Raw genomic sequence first — 21309 nt, 5'->3', positions numbered from 1 at the left:
AGTGAATGTTGTTGTTGTTGGGTGCGAAGTCGTGTCTGACCCATCGCGACCCCATGGACAATGATCCTCCAGGCCTTCCTGTCCTTTACCATTCCCCGGAGTCCATTTAAGTCTGCATCGACTGCTTCAGTGACTCCATCCAGCCACCTCATTCTCTGTCGTCCCCTTCTTCTTTTGCCCTCGATCGCTCCCAGCATTAGGCTCTTCTCCAGGGAGTCCTTCCTTCTCATGAGGTGGCCAAAGTAGTTGAGTTTCATCTTCAGGATCTGGCCTTCTAAGGAGCAGGCAGGGCTCATCTCCTCTAGGACTGACCGGGTTGTTTGCCTTGCAGTCCAAGGGACTTGCAAGAGTCTTCTCCAGCACCAGAGTTCAAAAGCCTCAGTTCTTTGACGCTCGGCCTTCCTTATGGTCCAACTTTCGCAGCCATACATTGCAACTGGGAATAGTTGCTGTTGCATATTTCCCCCAAAAGAACATATCTGTGATGCGTGGGAATCCCCCCCCCCCCAAATAGGCACAAAAAACTGGTACTCCTTGAGTGGGAACCTGTACGAGAGAAGCCCAAACTCTCTGCTATTCAACTGCACTGCTCACTCTCTGTTTTCAAGCAGACCTCACTGTTCTCCAAGCCCTTAATAATGTTAGCTGTCCTTTTCTGTATTCTGCCCCACCCATTCTCCAACATGCTTTTTTGAGATACAGTGATCAGCTTGTTGTAGTGGTTAAGAGCAGTGACCTCTAATCTGGCAAACCAGGAATGATTCCCCACTCCTTCTCCACATGCGGACAGCTGGGTGACCCTGGGCTAGTCACAGCCCTGTTAGAGCTGCTCTCACAGAGCTGCCAGAGCTGTCTCAGCCCCATCTACCTCACAGGGTGTCTGCTGTGGGAAGAGGAAAGGAAGGCAATTGTAAACCGCTTAGAGACACCTTCAGGTAGTGAAAAGCGGGGTATAACACCCAACTCTTCTTCAGAACTGTACAGAGTATCCCAAACGAGGCCACAGCCCAGGTCTACACAGGGAAAGCAATTAACCCATTTATAGCCGCCATTAATTTTAATAAATATAATACAACTAAAGTACAATACACCATAAAGTACAACACACCATAAACACGAAAATGCTTTAGCTTTTTACTCAGCAAGTACATGAAGCCATGAAAGAAATGCATGGCAAATCCATGGTTTTGACCACTAGGGCCCAGGCATGTACATCTAGCAGGCCCAAGCCTGGATGAATCAGTATGTACAGGGCAACACATAGCTTCAGGATCTATGTAGGAAAATATGTCACTATATGTACACATGGCAAGGCATGTGAAGCAGCATAGCATACATCAGACAACTCTAAAGTAAAAGAGGTCTGTTGTATTCTTTAAAATCCCATCCAATTCTAACCATAAAACTTCCCACTTAACTTTATTCCAACCTTCAGCTGTTATGAGAAATGTTTCTACAAGCCTAAACATTCATTATAAAAACTTCTTTATGACAAATTAAAAGATTTTATTTAACTTTCATCATTTCTATCCAGAAAGGCTATGGGGCTTCCCTTTGGGAAATTTAAAAAAATGGTTTTGAAAATTAGTCTTAATCTTTCCCCTGACCTTGTTGTAGTGGTAAGAGTGGCCGCTTCTAATCTGCCAAGCTGGGTTTGATTCCCCACTCCTCCACCTGCAGCTAGCTGGGTGACCCTGAGCTAGTTACAGCCCTTTCAGAAGCTGTTCTCACAGAGCACTTCTGTCAGAGCTCTCAGCCCCACCTACCTCACAGGGTGCCTGTTGTGGAGAGAGGAAGGGAAGGTGATTGGAAGATGCTTTGAGACTCCTTCAGGTAAAGAAAAGCAGGGTATAAATCATTAAGTACAATTGCATAAACTTGCATGACTATTAGAACAATACCACTGAGCTGATATATAATTTACTGCAATGGGCTAGACTAGAGGAATGCTCCCTTTCTCTTTCTTGTCCATCTCTTAAAAAGGGACTTAATAAAATCTATTGTATCAAAAGAATATTGAAGATAATTCTCAAAACCAATCTCAGATTCCAAAAGCCCCCTTTTACTTTTGCAAGCATTCTGTTTATTGGCAGAAGCGTCTTTATGGCAAAAGTCAAGAGCAAACATTCTCTCTGTCTCTCTTTCTGGCTCCTCTTGGATCTACACTGGCTGGCTGGTCAAACGTCAGAACATTTTACATCTGACTTTTGCTCAAAGGACAAGATGGGTTCTGGTTTTCTGATTTCTGTGGGAACGGGCCTGTCTTAGTCTAACACAGTGCATTGTCTTTGATGACGTCTAAGAATCTCATTTCTACAGCAGGGCTTGAGCACATGTTTACCGAGCCAACGTGAGGGTAGCTGAAGTCCCCCAGTATAACATCATGACCTTCTCTAGTAACCTCTCTTATTTCCTTCTCCATCTCAATATCAGGTGGGTGATGCCACCAGTAACCCTTCAGGACCTTTCAGGACCAGTATTTCCATTTACATCATTTGTGCCCAGATGTTTTGTCGCTTGATTCCATGCCCTGTGATGTACAACACCACCACCAACCTGTCCCTTCCTATCCTGTCTGTAGAGCTTATACATCTCGTGTCTATAAATTAGTCCGGCACACAATAAGAAAAGAAATATGGTGAAATAAGGAAGGTCAGCCTTTATTGCCGCCTTTCTCAACCAGGGCTTCTTGAAACCCTGAGGTTTCTTGAGGACCTGGGTTTCCCAAGTGAGTGGGAGTTAATTAATCTTCTATATATTTTTTAAAAATTTGTTAAAAATTTATCAGGCAATATGCCTCTGTTGACCTGCTTCCCCCCTCCCCAAATGGCCAATGATGGGGGTGGGAAAGGGAGGGTGTGTACACAGCTATGCTTCCCAACCTTACTCTAGAGCAGGGGTAGTCAAACTGCGGCCCTCCAGATGTCCATGGACTACAATTCCCAGAAGCCCCTGCCAGCATTCACAGTTTGACTACCCCTGCTCTAGACATTCACGCCACTTCCAAGGGTTCTTGAAGCCTGAGAAATAGTTCAGGGGTTTCTCAAGGGTAAAAAAAGTTGAGAAGGGGAAAAAAAATTGAGAAGCCTTTCCTCCAGGAGAAAAACACCAACATAAAAGTTAAGTTTATCTATGTTGTTTTATTCCCAGGATCACAGGCACATGCCTACGTATTCTTTCTCAGACTGTCTTAAACATTGATCCCACGTAGCACTCGCATTTCATTATACAGCAAGTAGGTGGGTTAGATAATAGTCATGAAGCATTATAATTCCCTTCAGCATGCGCTCTTTTTCATGTCTTGGTTCTCACTTCCACCTCCAAGGCTAAATCTATAAAGCTGGTTTCAACTAGCTTAAACAAAGCAGCAGCCTGGAATAATGAATCCTCATTGTCTCCACGGGAAACTGAATGGAGCTGCAGTTTCTTATCGGTATTATTTTTCTACCACCCATTCGTTCCATGGTGCTTCTGAGAAACCTGCTACATCTAAACTCTACATCTAATCCAGATACTGTTCCTGTTGGCAGCAGAGGAGAGGACCCGCAGTACTGGGTTTAAACTTCGTGGAGATATCAGGAAAAGAAATTCAGTCAGATTAGTTCAGCAGTGGAATAGGCTGCCTAAGGAGGTGGGGAGCTCCCCCTCACTGGCGGTCTTCAAGCAGCAGTTGGACAGGTACTTCTCCTGGATGCTCGAGGCTGATCCTGCATTGAGCAGGAGGGTGAACTAGATGGCCTGTCTGACCCCTTCCATCGTTCTATGATTCTACTCCAGCTCCTCCATCTAGGCTCAGAAACTCCTCACATTGGCATACAAACACTAATATCGTGTTTCGCCCCCCCATGAACCCTTAGTTGCCACCCATGGATCTCAGTCACCTGCATGTCCTCTGAGAGTCAGACTGTCAGGACAATTATTTTTTAGAAGCATTATTCACATTCTGATCGTTCAAAAGGTTTTTCCCTGCATGGGTTCTTTGATGCCAATAAAGACTGCCTCTCTGAGTGAATTCATTGGTGCTTCACAAGGTAATGTTTGAGAAACATTTTTCACACTCTGAGCATTCAAAGGATTTCCCCCTGTGTGGGTTCTCTGATGCATGTGGAGACTGCTATTCCAGATGAAGCGCTTTCCACACTGCGAGCACTTGAAAGGTTTCTCCCCTGTGTGTATTCTCTGATGTTGCTTAAGATTACCACACTGCGTGAATTTCTTTCTACACACTGAGCACTGAAATGGTTTCTCCCCTGTGTGGGTACTTAGATGCTGGAGAAGAACATTGCTCTGACCAAATTTCTTTCCGCATATTGAGCATTCAAAAGGTTTCTCCCCTCTGTGGATTCTTTCGTGCTGCTGAAGATTAGAACTGCGATCAAATTTCTTTCCACACGCTGAGCACTCAAAAGGTTGCTCCCCTGTGTGGGTTCTTTGATGCACCTGAAGATAAGAATTACAACTGAATTTCTTTCCACACTCTGAACACTCAAAAGGTTTCTCCCCTGTGTGGATTCTTTCATGCTGCTGGAGATTAGAACTGCGACTGAATTTATTTCCACACACTGAGCATTCAAAAGGTTTCTCCCCTGTGTGGGTTCTCTGATGCAGTCGGCAAGTAGAACTGTGACTAAATTTCTTTCCGCACACTGAGCACTCAAAAGGTTTCTCCCCTGTATGGGCTCTCTGATGCTGCTGAAGACCAGAATTACAACTGAATTTCTTTCCACACACTGAGCATTCAAAAGGTTTCTCCCCTGTGTGGGTTCTTTGATGATCATGAAGATTAGAACTTCGATTGAATTTCTTCTGGCACACTGAGCACTCAAAAAGTTTCTCCCCTGTGTGGGTTCTTTGATGCTGCTGAAAAGAAGACCTGCAACTGAATTTCTTTCCACACTCCGAGCAGTCAAAAAGTTTCTCCTCTGTGTGGCTTCTTTGATGCACCTGTAGGTTATACCGTTGATTGAATTTCTTTCCACACTCAGAGCACTCAAAAGGTTTCTCCCCTGTATGGGATCTTTGATGCCGCTCAAGATCAGAACAACAACTGCATTTCCTTCCACACACTGAGCACTCAAAAGGTTTCTCCTCTGTGTGGCTTCTTTGATGCCTCTGTAGATAAGAATTACAACTGAATTTCTTTCCACACTCTGAGCATTCAAAAGGTTTCTCCCCAGTGTGGGTTCTTTGATGCCGCTGAAAAGAAGAACTGCAACTGAATTTCTTTCTGCACACTGAGCACTCCAAACGTTTGTTCCCTTCATGGACTCTTTGGTCATCAAGGATCAGTAATCTGTGTCTGAAGTACTTTCCATGTGGAAAGCATTTATGTGCTTTCATTATATTATGCGTTGGAGAATTTGCAGTATCCTTTGTTCCCTCAGAGGCTGTCATTCCACTCTCTGAGCAGATAAAAAGCATCTCTCCTGAAGGAATCCTTTGTTTTTGAACAAGGCCTGTTTTTTTGGGAAGGCTCTTGTTCTGCCTCTTAGGCCCACCTTGATTCCTAATATTTCTCCTCAAGTCTTCAGTCTTGACTTCGCCTGGCGACAAATGATGCAGTTCCTCTTCCTCCTCATCCCCCTGATGATCCCCTGCTGGAAGAAAGAGACAGAGATCCTATGAGCCATGGTGAGGGATTTGGAGAACAAGGCATGAGGGAAGGTTGGAGGAGCTTGGTCTGTTTAGCCTGGAGAGGAGATGACTGAGAGGGGATCTAGTAACCATAGAGGATGGAGCAGAGTTGTTCTCTCTTGCCCCGGAGGGACGAACCAGAACCAATGGGATGAAATTAATTAAAAAAGAATTCCATCTAAACATCCAAAGGAAGTTCCTGACAGAGCGGTTTCTCAGTGGAACAGGCTTGCTCGGGAGGTGGTGGGTTCTCCATCTTTGGAGATTTTTAAACAGAGGCTGGATAACCATCTGCCGGATAGGCTGATTCTGTGAAGGCTTAAAGGGGTAGCAGGCGACAGTGGAGGGGCAATAGGTGTGTGAGTGTCCTGCACAGTGCAGGGGGTCGGACTAGATGACTCAGGAGGTCCCTTTCAACTCTATTCTTCTATGATTCTAAGAATAGAGACCTGATCCGGATTAAAGCCCACAGTCCTGGACAGCATAAGTGGGACAGATCCATGCCAGATCATGGTCAGAGTGGATCTGACCATAGTCCTGTCCAGGGGGAGGGGTGTGTTAGAAAGGCTGGCAACTGAGAAATTATGATCTGGCAGCTTCAAGAATCTTTCTGAGGACATCTCAGGTCTGCCTTGGTTTCACTGGCTCACATGACGGTCCCAGCATTGGCCTGTTACTCCTGGACCAAACAGGAGGCCTGGGTCACCCCACCCAGCCATGCTGAACTCTGCTGTTGCTGCCACGTCAAGTCCAGGAGATCCCAGCTGGGTCGGTCTCAAAACAACATACTGCTGTGTAAGAGTTCGATTCAAGTGTGCTATGAAAAAGAAGCAAACCATACTTACTGAGAAAGGCCACACTCCTGTAGTTCTCCAGCATGACTTCTCTGTAGAGAGCTCTTTGGCCCAAATCCAGCAGGGCCCACTCCGCCTCCGTGAAATCCACGGCCACCTCCTCAAAGGAAACCGGAGACTGAAAGAGAAAGCAGATTCTCTCATCAGAGATGACACCAGGCAAAAACGCCACTCTGGAAGGGGGTCATTCCAGGAGGGTTCAGGATGGAGAGCTAGGGACTGGTAAAAGGAGAGGTGTTCACCCCCTCTCAAATGCAGACTTCTTAATGACAGCTACAAGAACAAAAGCCCCCTTGAGGCCATCCCCTACTGATCACTCCTACCTGGACTGGAAGTACCACAGCCGTTTCCACGTCTCTGCCAGGGCGACGGTTCAACAGTGTCTCTTCACTGCCTGCAAGGGAGAGAAGATGGGAAGAAAGGGTGTTAGGCTCGACTTCCTGTTTTCTTTGGTCTCTGAGCACTGCTTCTTCTAGCCCTGCTCCCAAGGGGTGAAACCGCGCCCTGTGTACACTCAACCAAATGTATAATGGTTTATATTCATTTGTGGGAGAGCTGGAAGAGAAGCAGCAGGGACCCATGAGCCTCCAGGGGTTATAAACCCTGCCAAGATGTTTCTGACTTCTGGGAGACTTGAAACCTGTCCTGTGAACTCCAGAGCTCTGAAGAAGGACAGCATCTCTGCTGCAGACTGCCCCTCCCACCCCCTTGTATCTGGGCTGCTGGGAGGAAAGGGATTGTGCATAAGAATGACGCCACAGCTGGATGCCTTTCAGAGGTATGTGGCTCCAGGTTCCATGTATTCACCAGGGCAAATAGCTGTGTCTGGATCTGTCTGCTTTTTCATGTCTGAGCCAACCTGAGTTCTTAAGAGGAAAGGAAGGTGACGTATGGATTTTTCGTAAACATGAATAAGAATGGAGTTTCCCTCCCTGAATCTTTTTGGTCCCTCTTCATAGTGAGTGGCCATCAGGACCTCCACTAGCAATGAGTACGACATCACTTAGTGTACTCGATAAGAGCAGAGGCTTCTAATCTGGCGAGCCAGGTTTGATTCCCCGCTCCCCCTCATGCAGCCAGCTGGGAGACCTTGGGCTAGCCACAGCACTGATAAAGCTGTTCTGACTGAGCAGTGATATCAGGGCTCTTTCAGCCTCACCCACCTCACAGGGTGTCTCTGGTGGGCAAAGGGAAGGCGACTGTAAGCCGCTTTGAGCCTCCTTCGGGTAGAGAAAAGCGGCATAGAAGAACAAACTCTTATTCTTCAGTAATCTCAGGGCTCTCTCAGCCTCACCCACCTCATAGGGTGTCTGTTGTGGGGAGAGGAAAGGGAAGGGGATTGTGAGCCACTTTGAGACTCTTTCAGGTAGAGAAAAGCGGCATATAAGAACCAACTTTCTGTACCTCCTGCAGAATTCCCCCCCCCCTAACCTGAACCTGCTGCTTATCAATTCCACTATGTATCCCAAACCCACCTAGGCACAAGTCACCCTTACCATGAAAGAGGGTCTCTTGGGCACGCTCCTGAGCCTGCCAGTCCTCCGAGGGAAGTCCTTCTACCTCAGGGAACTTTACTTCCATTTTTACAGATGATCCCCATATCTGAAACAACAGCAAGAGAGCCAGGTAAGAGAAGGAAGGGAACAGGCAGAGGAGACATATCCTGTCCCGCTGCCAGATTTCTCATCACTGCTTCGTCCAGAATAGCTTCAACCCCAGGGCAAGAATCTGGGTGGGCTTTCTTCACAGTCTAATGAATTTTCCAGAGGTAGAAATATCTGACAGGGAAGCCTTAGGATAAGGTCATTGTTTGAAGGAAAGCCCCTCACCTGGTCCACCTGCCTCTTCTCCTCTGCCTGGCTCAGGAGGAACCCTTCGGCCAGGGCCACCGCCTGGGAGCTGCTCTCCGGCCCGCATCCTCTCACCCAGCCCTGCATCTCCTGGGGCAGGAGGGCCAGGAACTGCTCCAGGATCACCAAGTCCAGGATCTGCTGCTTCGTGTGCCTCCTCGGCTTCAGCCAGCGGCTGCAGAGTCTGTGGAGCCAGCTGCAAACCTCTCGGGGCCCAGCAGCCTCTTGGTAGCGGAAGTGCCGGAAACATTGTCTGTGCATATCTGTGGTCATTCTTTCCTGAGCCAGGATCTCTGGAGCAGCTCTTTCCCAGGATTCAGCAGCTTTCTCAGTGTGGCTTTTCTTTGTGTTCTGGGTAATTCCAGGTCCTTCTGGGTCCTGCTCTTCCATCGCCTTCCTCACGTCAAACTGTAGGAAAATGTCCTTTCTCATGTGCCTATGAAGAGGGAGAGGCAAATTTGTTATTTTAGCATAAGAAAAATCATACAAATTCATCTATGTCTGAGATCCTTGTTTTTTTACTATTATTGTTCTACAAAGTACAAGTTCTGGTTAATTTTACGGTTCAGTCTATGGTGTTGGATCTGGCATGATTTCTCAGCAGATTTGAAGGAGTTTAAAAAAAATCAAGCAATCCAAGATCTGTTTATATCTAAAATTGACTTTTACTCTCCAGGGGGAAAAAGAGAGCTTCACTGCTCCAGACAGTGTTCCTCCTAAACCTTATGGCTAAGAGCTACTCACAGACCTCAGCTCTGGATGTTTATCCAGTTCTCCTCTGGAAGCTTCTTCATTTAACGGTAGGTGGGCTGCTGGGATGGTGTGTTTGTGAGTGTGTGTGTGTAGATTCAGGTGCGTTACTGTGTTCTAATTCTTATATCAGTTTTTAAAAAATTAGTATAATAATATCAATTTAAATTGTAACATTTCCCCCCTTTTTTCCAATTTCAGAGAAACAACACTTGGTTGTGAAAAATAATCTGCATTTTTCTATATCCTTAATGCATTTTGGACCAATGAGTAAGGCCGTAGTGCTTGAACACATCTAGTTTCATGTTGTTCGTAGGACATGCTCATCCACTCGGAATGCTTCTGAATGGTACCGTCTGATATCCAGACATGGATTGGTTTTAACATTACATATGTGCACTATAAGAGCCTCTTGTGGCGCAGAGTGGTAAGGCAGCCGTCTGAAAGCTTTGCCCATGAGGCTGGGAGTTCAATCCCAGCAGCCGGCTCAAGGTTGACTCAGCCTTCCATCCTTCCGAGGTCGGTAAAATGAGTACCCAGCTTGCTGGGGGGTAAACGGTAATGACTGGGGAAGGCACTGGCAAACCACCCCGTATTGAGTCTGCCATGAAAACGCTGGAGGGCGTCACCCCAAGGGTCAGACATGACTCGGTGCTTGCACAGGGGATACCTTTCTGTGCACTATACAATGTCAATATTTGTTATTTTATTTAGAAGGAGAGTTGGCTTTTAGACCTTGCTTATCACTACCTGAAGGATTCCCAAGCCTTCCCTTCCTTTCCCCACCTTGTGAGATAGGTGAGGTGACGAGAGCTCTGTGAGAACAGCGGTGAGAGTAGCTCTAACAGGACTGTGACTACCCCAAAGTTGCGTGTGGAGGAGGGGGAAACCAAACCCAGCTGGCCAGATTAGGAGCTGCCATTCTTAACGACTACATCTATCTGTTGTAGCTTGACCCTCTTGACAAAATCAGATACCTACGTTGGTCTGAAGCTGGCGTCCAGAGGCACCCTTCAGACCAACGACGTTTCGTTCTGGGTCTGCCCACATCCTTCAGATACATCGAAAGGGAATCCCTCAAGCCAGGGGTAGTCAAACTGCGGCCCTCCAAATGTCCATGGACTACAATTCCCAGAAGCCCCTGCCAGCATTCGCTGGCAGGGGCTCCTGGGAATTGTAGTCCATGGACATCTGGAGGGCCGCAGTTTGATTACCCCTGCCTCAAGCCTTCCCAATAGGGAGTTAGCAGGTGGGGGAAGACCTGCCAGGAAGCCAACTGGAGGAATCCAGCCTTAGCCATCCTTCTCCCTCAGGGGCTTCTGCATCTTGACATTGCATCTTGACATCTTGCATTGCTGGCAGGGGCTCCTGGGAATTGTAGTCCATGGGCATCTGGAGGGCCACAGTTTGACTACCCTTGATCTTGACTCTCCAGGTAGTGATTGGGGAAGTCCGCTTCCACGCACCTGAAGAAGCTCATCAGATCCAGAATGGGACTTCGGGGGTCCCACAGGTGCCTTCCTGCCCCCACAATGGACCTCCCAAATTTTAAAAGGCATCATTTAAATGCCTTTGGAGAGCATTTAAACCCACACACACACACACACACACACACACACACGGAAAACACGTAACACCAAAAGCACTCCTCCCATCTCGCATTGCAACCCGCATTGACACGCATCCCGACGTTTGACTCACGAGTAAAGCTGCCGCGGCTGCGACTCTTTCCCTGCAGCCGTCGCGCCTCTCTAGCCACGGGCTCTGTGCCTTTAACCCTCTCGTGGCTGCAGCGGAGGGACAAAGGGCTCCTCGCCTCGCCTCTTCACGGCCCGACCAGACGGACTTCAGCCGGGCTGTCCTCGGCGATGCCCCGCGCTGCTCAAGGGGGCTCCTTCGGAGTAACAAGGCCGGGGGGGGGGCTCCTGGGGGGGTCCAGCGTTGCTCCGCCTTCTCAGGAAATGGTTTGGGAGGCTGAGAGTGGACGGTGGTGCCAGACACACACACACACACACTACAAAACCCAACTCTTCTTCTTCAGAACTGCATGGACTTTTCCAATACAGGAACAATAAATTTATTTTCTATTCCCCCTTACATTTTATAAACTAACGACATAACACAGCTAAGGTATCTGTACAATGCAATCTGCCATAAACACACAAATGCTGTAGCTTTTTACACCGCAAGTCAATGGGGCCCAGAGAGAAATGCAGGGCAAAATGAGGAATACGGGGCTTTGAGGGCCCAGACATGCACGTCTAGCAGACCCAAGCATAGCTTCAGGATCTGTGTATGACTGTAAGTTACTACAGGTACGCATGGCAAAGCAGGTTATAAGTAGCATAGGATACATCGGACAACTCTAAAGGAAAAGAGTTCGGTTGTATTCTTTACTTAATATCCTAACCATAAAACCTCCCAACTCAATGTTTCTACAAGCCTAAACATTCGTTATAGCATTTTCTTTATGAGTGAAATGAAAATAACATTTTGCTTTACTTTCATCATTCTATCTAGAAAGGCTACAGGGACTCCCTTTGGGAAATAAAAAAAGGGTTTTGAAAATTAGTCTTGTTGTAGTGTTAAGAGTAAGAGCCTCTTGTGGCACAGAGTGGTAAGGCAGCAGTCATGCAGTCTGAAAGCTCTGCCCATGAGGCTGGGAGTTCAATCCCAGCAGCCGGCTCAAGGTTGACTCAGCCTTCCATCCTTCCGAGGTCGGTAAAATGAGTACCCAGCTTGCTGGGGGGTAAACAGTAATGACTGGGGAAGGCACTGGCAAACCACCCCGTATTGAGTCTGCCATGAAAACGCTAGAGGGTGTCACCCCAAGGGTCAGACATAACTCGGTGCTTGCACAGGGGATACCTTTACCTTTACCTAGTGTTAAGAGTGGCAGCTTCTAATCTGCTGAGCCGGGTTAGATTCTCCTCCATCTGCAGCTAGCTGGGTGACCTCGGGCTAGTCACAGATAGAGCTGTTCTCACAGAGCACTTCTGTCAGAGCTCTCAGCCCCACCTATCTCACAGGGTGCCTGTTGTGGGGAGAGGAAGGCAAGGCGATTGGAAGCTGCTTTGAGACTACTCCTGGCAGAGACAAGCATGGTATAAAAACCAATTCTTTTTTCTCCTTTATTCTCAAGGCACATTGACTTATTTCAGGCTCTTAAGGTCAAGCCCCTATTACAGCCTTTCTCAGTCAAGGTTTTGGGAAACCCTGAGGTTTCTTGATGGCCCTGGAAGGGTTTCCCAAATGGGTACGAGTTAATTAATGTTCTATATCTTTTTTAAATTTGCAAATTTGACCTGCTGACCTGCTCCCCCACTCCCAAAATGGCCAATGATGGGCCTGGAGGGGGTGAGAAAGGGAGGGTGTGTACACAGCTATGCTTCCTAACCTTATTCTGCCTGATCGCACCGTGTCCAGGGGTTCTTGAAGTCTGGGGAGTAGTTCAGGGGTTTCTCAATGGTAAAAAAGTTGAGAAGGCTTCTTTTTTGCAATAAAGGGGGGACTGGCTTTCCTCCAGGAGAAAAGCCACCAACCCAAAGAAAAAAAGTTTGCTTGTGTTGTTTTATTCCCTTCCTTAAACATACAATTACATTGATCCGACGTGGTACTTGCATTTCATTTTACAGCAAATAGGTAGGTTAGATAATAGTCATGAAACATAATTTAATTCAGCATGCGCTCTTTTTCATATCTTGGTCATCTCTTCCAGCTTCAAGGCTAAATCTATCAAGCTGGTTTCAACTATCTTAAACAAATCAACAGTCTGGAATTTTGTTTTCTTTCTGTGTTTACACTATGACAACAAGAACGTAAGAAACGCCCTGCTGGATCACACCAGTCATCTATCTACTCCAGCATCCCTGTCACATACAGTGGCCAACCAGTTCCTCCAGAGGTCCAACAGGGCATGGAGGCCGAGGCCTTCTCCTGAGGTTGCTTCCTGGCTGTAGGATTCAGATAAGTGCCTTTGCATAGGGAGGTTCCCCTCAGTCACCATGATTAGTAGTCAGTGATAGATTTCATTAACAGCACCTTTTGGACAATCCCCTTTTAAGGCTGTGTACTTCACTACTTCCACTTGCAGTAAATTCCATATTTTAATTACTACATTAAAAAAAATCTTTAATCATAAATCCAAGCTCTTTCCAAACATTTATGAGGTTTCAATGGTTTGTGGAGTCTGTGGTTGTCTTTAAGATGTAAAATACAAGTTCATCATTTGTCACACGATGATAACTCATACACTTTGGACTCACAAGGATTATGTCATGCTGTTTAAGATGGAATCTCTAAGTGAAGTTCTTTCTAAACTGTAAGCATTCTGAAGGATTCCTCCTGAATGTATCTGTTGCTATTTAACAAGATAACGTTTATTTGAGAAGTACTATTCACATTCTGATCATTCAAAAGGTTTCTTCCTTGTGTGGGTTCTCTGATGCCGATAAAGATTGCCACTCTGGTTGAATTTCCTTCCACACTCTGAACATTCAAAAGGTTTCTCCCCTGTGTGGGTTCTTTGGTGCAACTGAAAATAACCACTGTGACGGAATCTCTTTCCACACTCTGAGCACTGAAAAGGTTTCTCTCCTGTGTGGATTCCTTCATGCTGCTGAAGATTGTCACTTGACTTGAATTTCTTTCCACACTCTGAGCATTCAAAAGGTTTCTCCTCTGTGTGAGTTCTTTGATGCTTCAGAAGATTTCCTCTCTGATTGAATCTCTTTCCACACTCTGAGCACTCAAAAGGTTTCTCCCCTGTGTGGGTTCTCTCATGCCGCTGCAGTATGTCACTTAACTTGAATTTCTTTCCACATTCTGAGCATTCAAAAGGTTTCTCCTCTGTGTGTGTTCTTTGATGCTTCTGAAGTGTGATATTATGACTGAATTTCTTTCCACACACTGAGCATTCAAAAGGTTTCTCCCCTGTGTGTGTTCTTTGATGCATCTGAAGATGGCCAGTCTGACTGAATTTCATTCCACATTCTGAGCATTCAAAAGGTTTCTCCCCTGTGTGGATTCTTTGATGTTGCTGAAGACTGCCACTCCAATTGAATTTCTTTCCACACACTGAGCATTCAAAAGGTTTCTCCCCTGTGTGGTTTCTTTTATGCAGCTGAAGTTTACTACATTGATAGAATCTCTTTCCACACTCTGAGCACTCAAAAGGTTTCTCCCCTGTGTGGGTTCTTTCATGCCCCTGAAGATTGTCACTTGACTTGAATTTCTTTCCACACACTGAGCATTCAAAAGGTTTCTCCTGTGTGTGGGTTCTTTGATGCTTCTGAAGATGGCCACTTTGATTGAATCTCTTTCCACACTCTGAGCACTCAAAAGGTTTCTCCCCTGTGTGGGTTCTTTGATGCATCTGAAGAGTGATACTATGACTGAATTTCTTTCCACAGTCTGTGCATTCGAAAGGTTTCTCACCTGTGTGGGTTCTTTGATGCATCTGGAGATGGCCACTCCGACTGAATTTCTTTCCGCACTCTGAGCATTCAAAAGGTTTCTCCCCTGTGTGGGTTCTTTGATGCACTTGAAGATGGCCTATCTGACTGAATTTCTTTCCACACTCCGAGCATTCAAATGGTTTCTCACCTGTATGGGTTCTTTGATGCATCTGAAGGTTCTCACTCCGACTGAATTTCTTCCCACACTCCATACATTCAAAAGGTTTCTCCCCTGTGTGGGTTCTACAATGCAACTGAAGGCTGACATTCCGACTGAATTTCTTCCCGCATTCTGAGCATTCAAAACGTTTCTCCTCTCCGTGGGTTCTTTGGTGCTCAAGGAAGAGTGATCTACAGCTGAAGCTCTTCCTACAATCCGGGTATTGTTGAGCTCTCCTTCCAGTATGCACTCTCAAATGCATATGATATTGGGATTGATCTGAGAAATTGGTCCCACACTCCAAGCACTTGTATGTTTTCTCCATCTCAAGAATTCCTTTACAAAAATCTCCTCTTTGACAAGGATTGAGTTCATCATTCTGAACCATGTGACTTTTCTTCTCCATCTTGGGCCCACCTTGATTCTGGATTTTTCCTCTCAAATCTCCATTCTTGAGTTTGTCTGGTGACAGATGATGCAATTCATTGCCCTCCTCATTCTCCAGATGATCCCCTGCTGAAATACAGACAGAGATCCCATTAGCTCCCATGCAAGGAGGTCTGATTGGCATCTGAATCGAAGTCGTTAAAAGTAGCACGCCAGGCTTTCTTCCATCTGGGCTAGACGAAACTACTAGCACCCTACCTGGCCCTGAAACACCTAACCACACTGATCCATGCGACAGTCCCTTCCAGGTTAGATTACTGTAACTCGATCTATGCAGGCCTTCCCTTACCCCTGTCCAGAACACAGCTGCATAGATCCTATCAAGGACCCTCTGGAGAGCACTCATACGACCAGTTCTCCAACACCTGCACTAGCTGCCGATTGAATTCCGGATCAGGTTTTAGTGTTGGTCGTAACCTTTAAGGTCTTACGTGATCTGGGACCGCCTCTCTGAATACGTCCCCCAAACAGCTCTTGGCTCAGCAAATACCAACTGGCTGATGATTCCTGGCCCCAGAGAGGTGCCCTGGGCCTCGACCAGAGCAAGGGCCTTTTCGGCCCTGGGTCCAGCCTGGTGAGGTGAATTGCTGGCTGAAGTGGGAGCCCCACAGAGCTCCCTAAGCTCTCCCACCAGTCATTTGGTTGAGGCCAGAGACCACCATCAACATCCAATCGGGCCCCCACAGGACTCCCCCCCACAATCCTCTATTACACGAAACGGAAAAATATGTAAAGAAATAGGGGTTTATATTTAGGATAATTTTAGGGTTAGCTTAGCTATAGTTAGAAGAAGAAGTTGGTTCTTATATGCCACTTTTCCCTACCCGAAGGAGTCTCCAAGCGGCTTACAGCCACCTTCCCATTCCTCTCCCCACAACAGACACCCTGTGGTGTGGGTGAGGCTGAGAGAGCCCTGATATCACTGCCCGGTCAGAACAGCTTTCTCAGTGCCGTGGCGAGCCCAAAGTCCCCCAGCTGGTTGCATGTGGGAGAGCGCAGAATCGAACCCGGCATGCCAGATTAGAAGTCCGCACTCCTAACCACTACACCAAAATGGCTCTCAATTAGCTTAGGTATGGTTTGGGATGGGGAGATTTTAGGCTTAGCAGGAACATTAGGGCAAGAGAACACTTAGTGTCATGGTTAGGAAAGGCCAAGGATGTATACATATTTCTGACATTATTTTAAAACTCAAAAATATGTCAAAACATGGACCTATATTAGGGTAAATCTGAGGGTTAGGGTTGGGGAGTCTTTAGGCTTAGCGAGAGCGTGAGGGCTATGGGAAGAGTTAATTCTAACATTGCTGTCACATTATACCAGAAAGATGGAGATTTGGTCAGGGTCAAAGCCCCAAACCCAAACATTAAAAGGGATATGTATCCATTCCAGATTATGGTTCAGAGGAGAAGTCTGTCCAAATGAAGGGATGTATTATAAAGGTTGGGAAATGAGAAATTAGTATCTGGACCCTTCCAGAGTCTTTCTGAGACCCTCTCAGTCCTGCTTTGGCCTCAGGTCCTGGCTTGGATGATAGTCCCAACACAGCCCTCAGTTACCCCTGGACCAGACGAAAGGCTTGGGTCACTCCTCCCAACAAGCCTGAACTCTGCTTTCACTCCCACATCCAGTCCGGGAGCCTCCAGCGGGGCTGAGTATCCCAGGGTGGGCCTCAAAACAACTTATTGTTGAATTGTTTGATACTTGTATCCTATGAAAAACAAGAACCTACCCAGAAGGGCCACGCTCCCATAGTTCTCCAGCATGACTTCCCTGTAGAGAGCTCTTTGGGCTGGATCCAGCAGGGCCCACTCCGCCTCCGTAAAATGCACCGCCACTTCCTCAAAGAAAACTGGAAGCACACAAGCTGTTTCTACACCTCTGCAAGGACGATGGCTCAACGGCCTCTCTGCACTGCCTGGAAGGGAGAGAAAATTGGAAGAAACAATGTTAGCCTCAAAGGAAGGGAGGTGAGTGATATATTTTATTTAGATTAGAAGAACTGGTTTATATACCCTGCTTTACCTGGCTTGAAGGAGTCTCAAAGTGTCTTTCTTACGATCATCTTCCCTTTCCTCTCCCCACAACAGGCACCCTGTGAAGTAGGTGAGGGTGAGGGAGCCCTGATATTCCTGCTCAGTCAGAACAACTCTATCAGGGCTGTGAGGAGCCGAAAGTCATCCAGCTGGCTGCATGTGGAGGTGTGAGGAATCAAACACAGCTCACCAAGTAAGAAGCCGCTGCTCGTAACCACTACTCTACAGTGGTGGTCTTTGTTTATAGACCGCCCCTCTCAAATATTTTAATTTATAAGAATAAGAACAGAGTTGTCCTCCTTGAATCTGTCTAGTCCCCCTTAAGTGTGAGTGGCCATAATGACATCTGATAGCAATGAAGGCCACCAGTCCATTCTGTCCTGTGCAGAATTATTTCCTTTTCTTCCTCACCTGAACCTTCTACTTAGCAACTTCACTGGCTGCCCAACCCCACCGGGACACCCTTACCCCATGAGAAGGCCTCTTGGGGACTCTCCTGGGCCTGTGCCCTCTGCCAGTCCTTCCTTGGAGCTCCTTCCTCCTCAGTGAACTTTGCTTCCATCTTCACAAATGGTCCCCACACCTGAAGCAGAAACAAGACGGATGGGTCAGAATCAGAATGATCACAGAGGGGCATCCAGTTCAGCCCCCGACCTTCTCGGAGACTTAAAAACACACATACTCCAGACAGCTGCTCGTCCAGTCTCGTCCTCAACATTTCCAATGAAGGAACCACCGAGGCAACATATTCCATCTATGAACAGCCCTCAGCATCAGAAAAAAGCTTTCTAAGATTTCAGAGGTAGAAATATTTGGCAGGGAAGCCTTAGGATAAGGTCTCTGCTTGAAGTGAACGAAGGAAACCCCCTCACCTGGTCCGCCTGCCTCTTCTCCTCTGCCTGGCTCAGGAGGAAGCCTTCGGCCAGGGCCACCGCCTGGGAGCTGCTCTCCGGCCCGCATCCTCTCACCCAGCCCTGCATCTCCCTGGGCAGGAGGGCCAGGAACTGCTCCAGGATCACCAGGTCCAGGATCTGCTGCTTGGTGTGCCTCTCTGGCTCCAGCCAGCGGTTGCAAAGTCCGTGGAGCCGGCTGCAAACCTCTCGGGGCCCATCAGCCTCATGGTAGCGGAACTGCCGGAAGCGTTGACTGTGCACATCTCTGGTTATTGTCTCCTGAGCCAGGATTTCTGGAGCAGCTCTTCCCCAGGACTGAATATCACTCCTTGCCGGGGTGAGATGGGGTCCTTTCCTTGCTCTCTGGCTAATTCCAGGTCCTTCTGGGTCTCCCATCGCCTTACACTTGCACTGTCTCACGTGGCTATGGAGAGGGAGAGGGAAAGATATCAAAAAGGCAGACAAAAACTAAAGGTCTCCGAAGAAAGCAACCAAGGATGTGTGCTCTGCCCCATTGTCATTAGCCCAAGGACTGCCACAGCTCTCCCTCTTTCCCCCCATGCAATTTAATATTTGCACTGAGCCTCTGGGAAAGGTTATTGGGAGATGTGCGTGGATCCAACTGAGGTTGGAGTGACCAGACAGACATCATGAGGATCCACCCTGATCCATGCTTTGGAATTATATTTTTGTGCTGTGCCGGCCCCACAAAGAGATGGGTGGGTGATTTTTGTGGTGCTGCTTATGGACTATGCTAGGATCCATGGTTTCATTTGCATAAAATAATTCATGAGGAATTCATGAGGAGCTAAACCTCAGATGCTGGTTGTTTTGACCATGTTCCCCATAATACTGGATGCGTGTTTTTACCGGTTCAGTCCAAGGTGATGGATCTGACGTCATTTGGCACAAGATTTGAGGGAGTTAAAAGCATCCCTTTGAGGATCATTGTGAGACACATAAAAAATTAGGGGACCAGTGTAGATCTGGCTGTTACTCTTTTCTGCAAGGGGGAAGGGACAGAGATTTATTTATTACTTATTTATATTTATATACCGCCCTCCCCTGGAGGCTCAGATAAGATTGGGCTTTTTTATGCCTCACTTTCCACTACCCCAAAGAATCCCAAACTGGCTTCCAAACAGCTTTTCCTTCCTCCCACCACAACAGACCCACTGTGAGCTAGGTGGGGCTTAGAGAGCTCTGAGAGAGCTGCTCTGTGAGAACAGCCCTATGAGAACTGACTAGCCCAGCTGGCTGCCTGTGGAGGAGTGGGGAATCCAACCCAAGATTAACTACTACACCACGCTGGCTCTCTAGTAAACAGCTCTGTCCCTTTCACCTTCTGAGCGCTGCAGAGGGGCCTCCACCTTCTCCAGGAGGACTGGGGGGGGGGGCTGCTGGAAGAAACAGGAGTGTGGGGTGGAGGCGAGATGAACGCCCATGGAAATGGCAGATGGAGGGAGGGGTGAACACTGCCCAAAATGTGTGGCTTGTGGGGCAGCTGATCAACAGATGATTCCTTCCCTAAGATCACACCTGGGACTCCTTTCCTGCACTCATTCTGCACGCATAAAAGTAAAGGTCTCCCCTGTGCAAGCACCGGGTCATGTCTGGCCCTTGGGGTGACGCCCTCCAGCGTTTTCATGGCAGACTCAATATGGGGTGGTTTGCCAGTGCCTTCCCCAGTCATTACCGTTTACCCCCCAGCAAGCTGGGTCCTCATTTTACCGACCTCGGAAGGATGGAAGGCTGAGTCAACCTTGAGCCGGCTGCTGGGATTGAACTCCCAGCCTCATGGGCAGAGCTTCAGACTGCATGTCTGCTGCCTTACCACTCTGCGCCACAACTGGCTCTTCCGCACGCATAGGATAATGCATAGGATAATGCACTTTCAATGTGCTTTGGCAGCTGGATTTTCCTGCGCAGAACAGGAAAATCTACTTCTAAAGTGCATTATCTACTGTGTGCATAATAGGCCCCGGACTCCCCGCGACCCCGTTGGCTGATACAAAATAGAGATCGCGTCTTTTCTGCCCCGCAAGGGCCACCAAACCCTATTAAGAACCAGGCATCCATAAAACCGCATTTTAAAAGACGATTGAAATCCCCCCCCAAGGGACAAAGACCAGAGAAGGCGACAGACGCATCCCCACCCCCCTTCTCGGCCTGAGCCCCCCATGAACTCCCCTCCCTCCCCGACTTACTTCCGAGGAAGCCTCCCGGGCTCCGGCTGCTCCGCTCTGCCCTGCAGCGCCCGCCCGCCTCTCTTCCGCCACTCAATAGACGAATCTCCCCCCCCCGCCGGAACAGGAAGTCAACATCCTCCTGCCTCTCTAGCCGCCGTCTCTATCACTTTAACCCTCTCGGAACTGCAGGGAAAGGGAAAAGACCCCCTCCCGTCTCTAGGAGGAGCCGCACCCGACGGACTTCAGCCGGGCTCTCCTAGGCAGCGCAATGGGGCCGCTCTGGAGGAATGCGGCCCGGGGTGGCGCTCCCGGGGGTCCGACACTGAAAAAAAAGGAGGAAAGCAGCTGTTTTTCCCCTCCTTGCACCTACCCGAAGCACAGCCGCATAGATCTCAGGGCACTGGTCTCAGGAGGGCATGGAAAGTCTGGGTTCCCCCTTGCTCGAAAGAAAAGGCCAGCTAGAGGCTCCCTTCTGGTTACCTCCGAGAAGCGGCATTGGATCAGGCCAGTGGCCCATGCAGTCCAGGTCTCTGTGCCCCACAGCGGCCAGGAGGTCCGTCAGCAGGAGGGGGGGCAGGTCTTCAGGTGCCTTCCCACCAGTACCCCCAAGTGCCAAGGAGACAGAGCATCCCTGCCCCAGACAGAGGGTGCCATGTAGACCAGGGGTAGTCAACCTATGGTCTTCCAGATGTTCATGGACTACAATTCCCACCAGCCCCTGCCAGCATTTGTTGGCAGGGGCTCACTGGAATTGTTGTCCATGAACATCTGGAGGACCACAGGTTGACTACCCCTGATGTAGACCTTGTGGCTGAGAGCCACTTTGAAGTCCATGAACATCTGGAGGACCACAGGAGCCACTGATGGACTTCTGCTGTGTATGCTTATCTGGTTCCTCTCTTGAAGCTTCCAGGAGCCTGTTATGGGTTGTTAGGGAGCCTGTTAAGGGCCACCTCAATGCCTGCACATCCTACCCCCAGGATCCACTTCAGATGACTGGCCAGGGAACTGTTTCTGCGCAGTTTGCCAAAACAGTCCTG

At 48.0% G+C, this 21309-nt stretch overlaps 1 protein-coding gene across 1 annotated transcript; it reads right to left on the bottom strand.

Annotated features, from left to right (window-relative positions):
* Positions 1 to 1120: 1120 nt before the first annotated feature.
* Positions 1121 to 20371, bottom strand: LOC143834132 (uncharacterized). The gene is given in 6 exon segments (XM_077330739.1): positions 1121 to 5258; positions 13490 to 15220; positions 16884 to 17069; positions 17656 to 17770; positions 18060 to 18504; positions 20288 to 20371. Coding segments are annotated over 5 exon segments (3756 nt in total). The 5' UTR covers positions 18477 to 18504; positions 20288 to 20371; the 3' UTR covers positions 1121 to 3951.
* Positions 20372 to 21309: the final 938 nt, after the last annotated feature.

The sequence above is a fragment of the Paroedura picta genome, chromosome 3 (genome assembly GCF_049243985.1).
Source record: "Paroedura picta isolate Pp20150507F chromosome 3, Ppicta_v3.0, whole genome shotgun sequence".
NCBI lineage: Eukaryota > Metazoa > Chordata > Lepidosauria > Squamata > Gekkonidae > Paroedura > Paroedura picta.
Note: the sequence above shows the minus strand (reverse complement) of the source record. Positions and strands in the feature narration are given on the sequence as shown.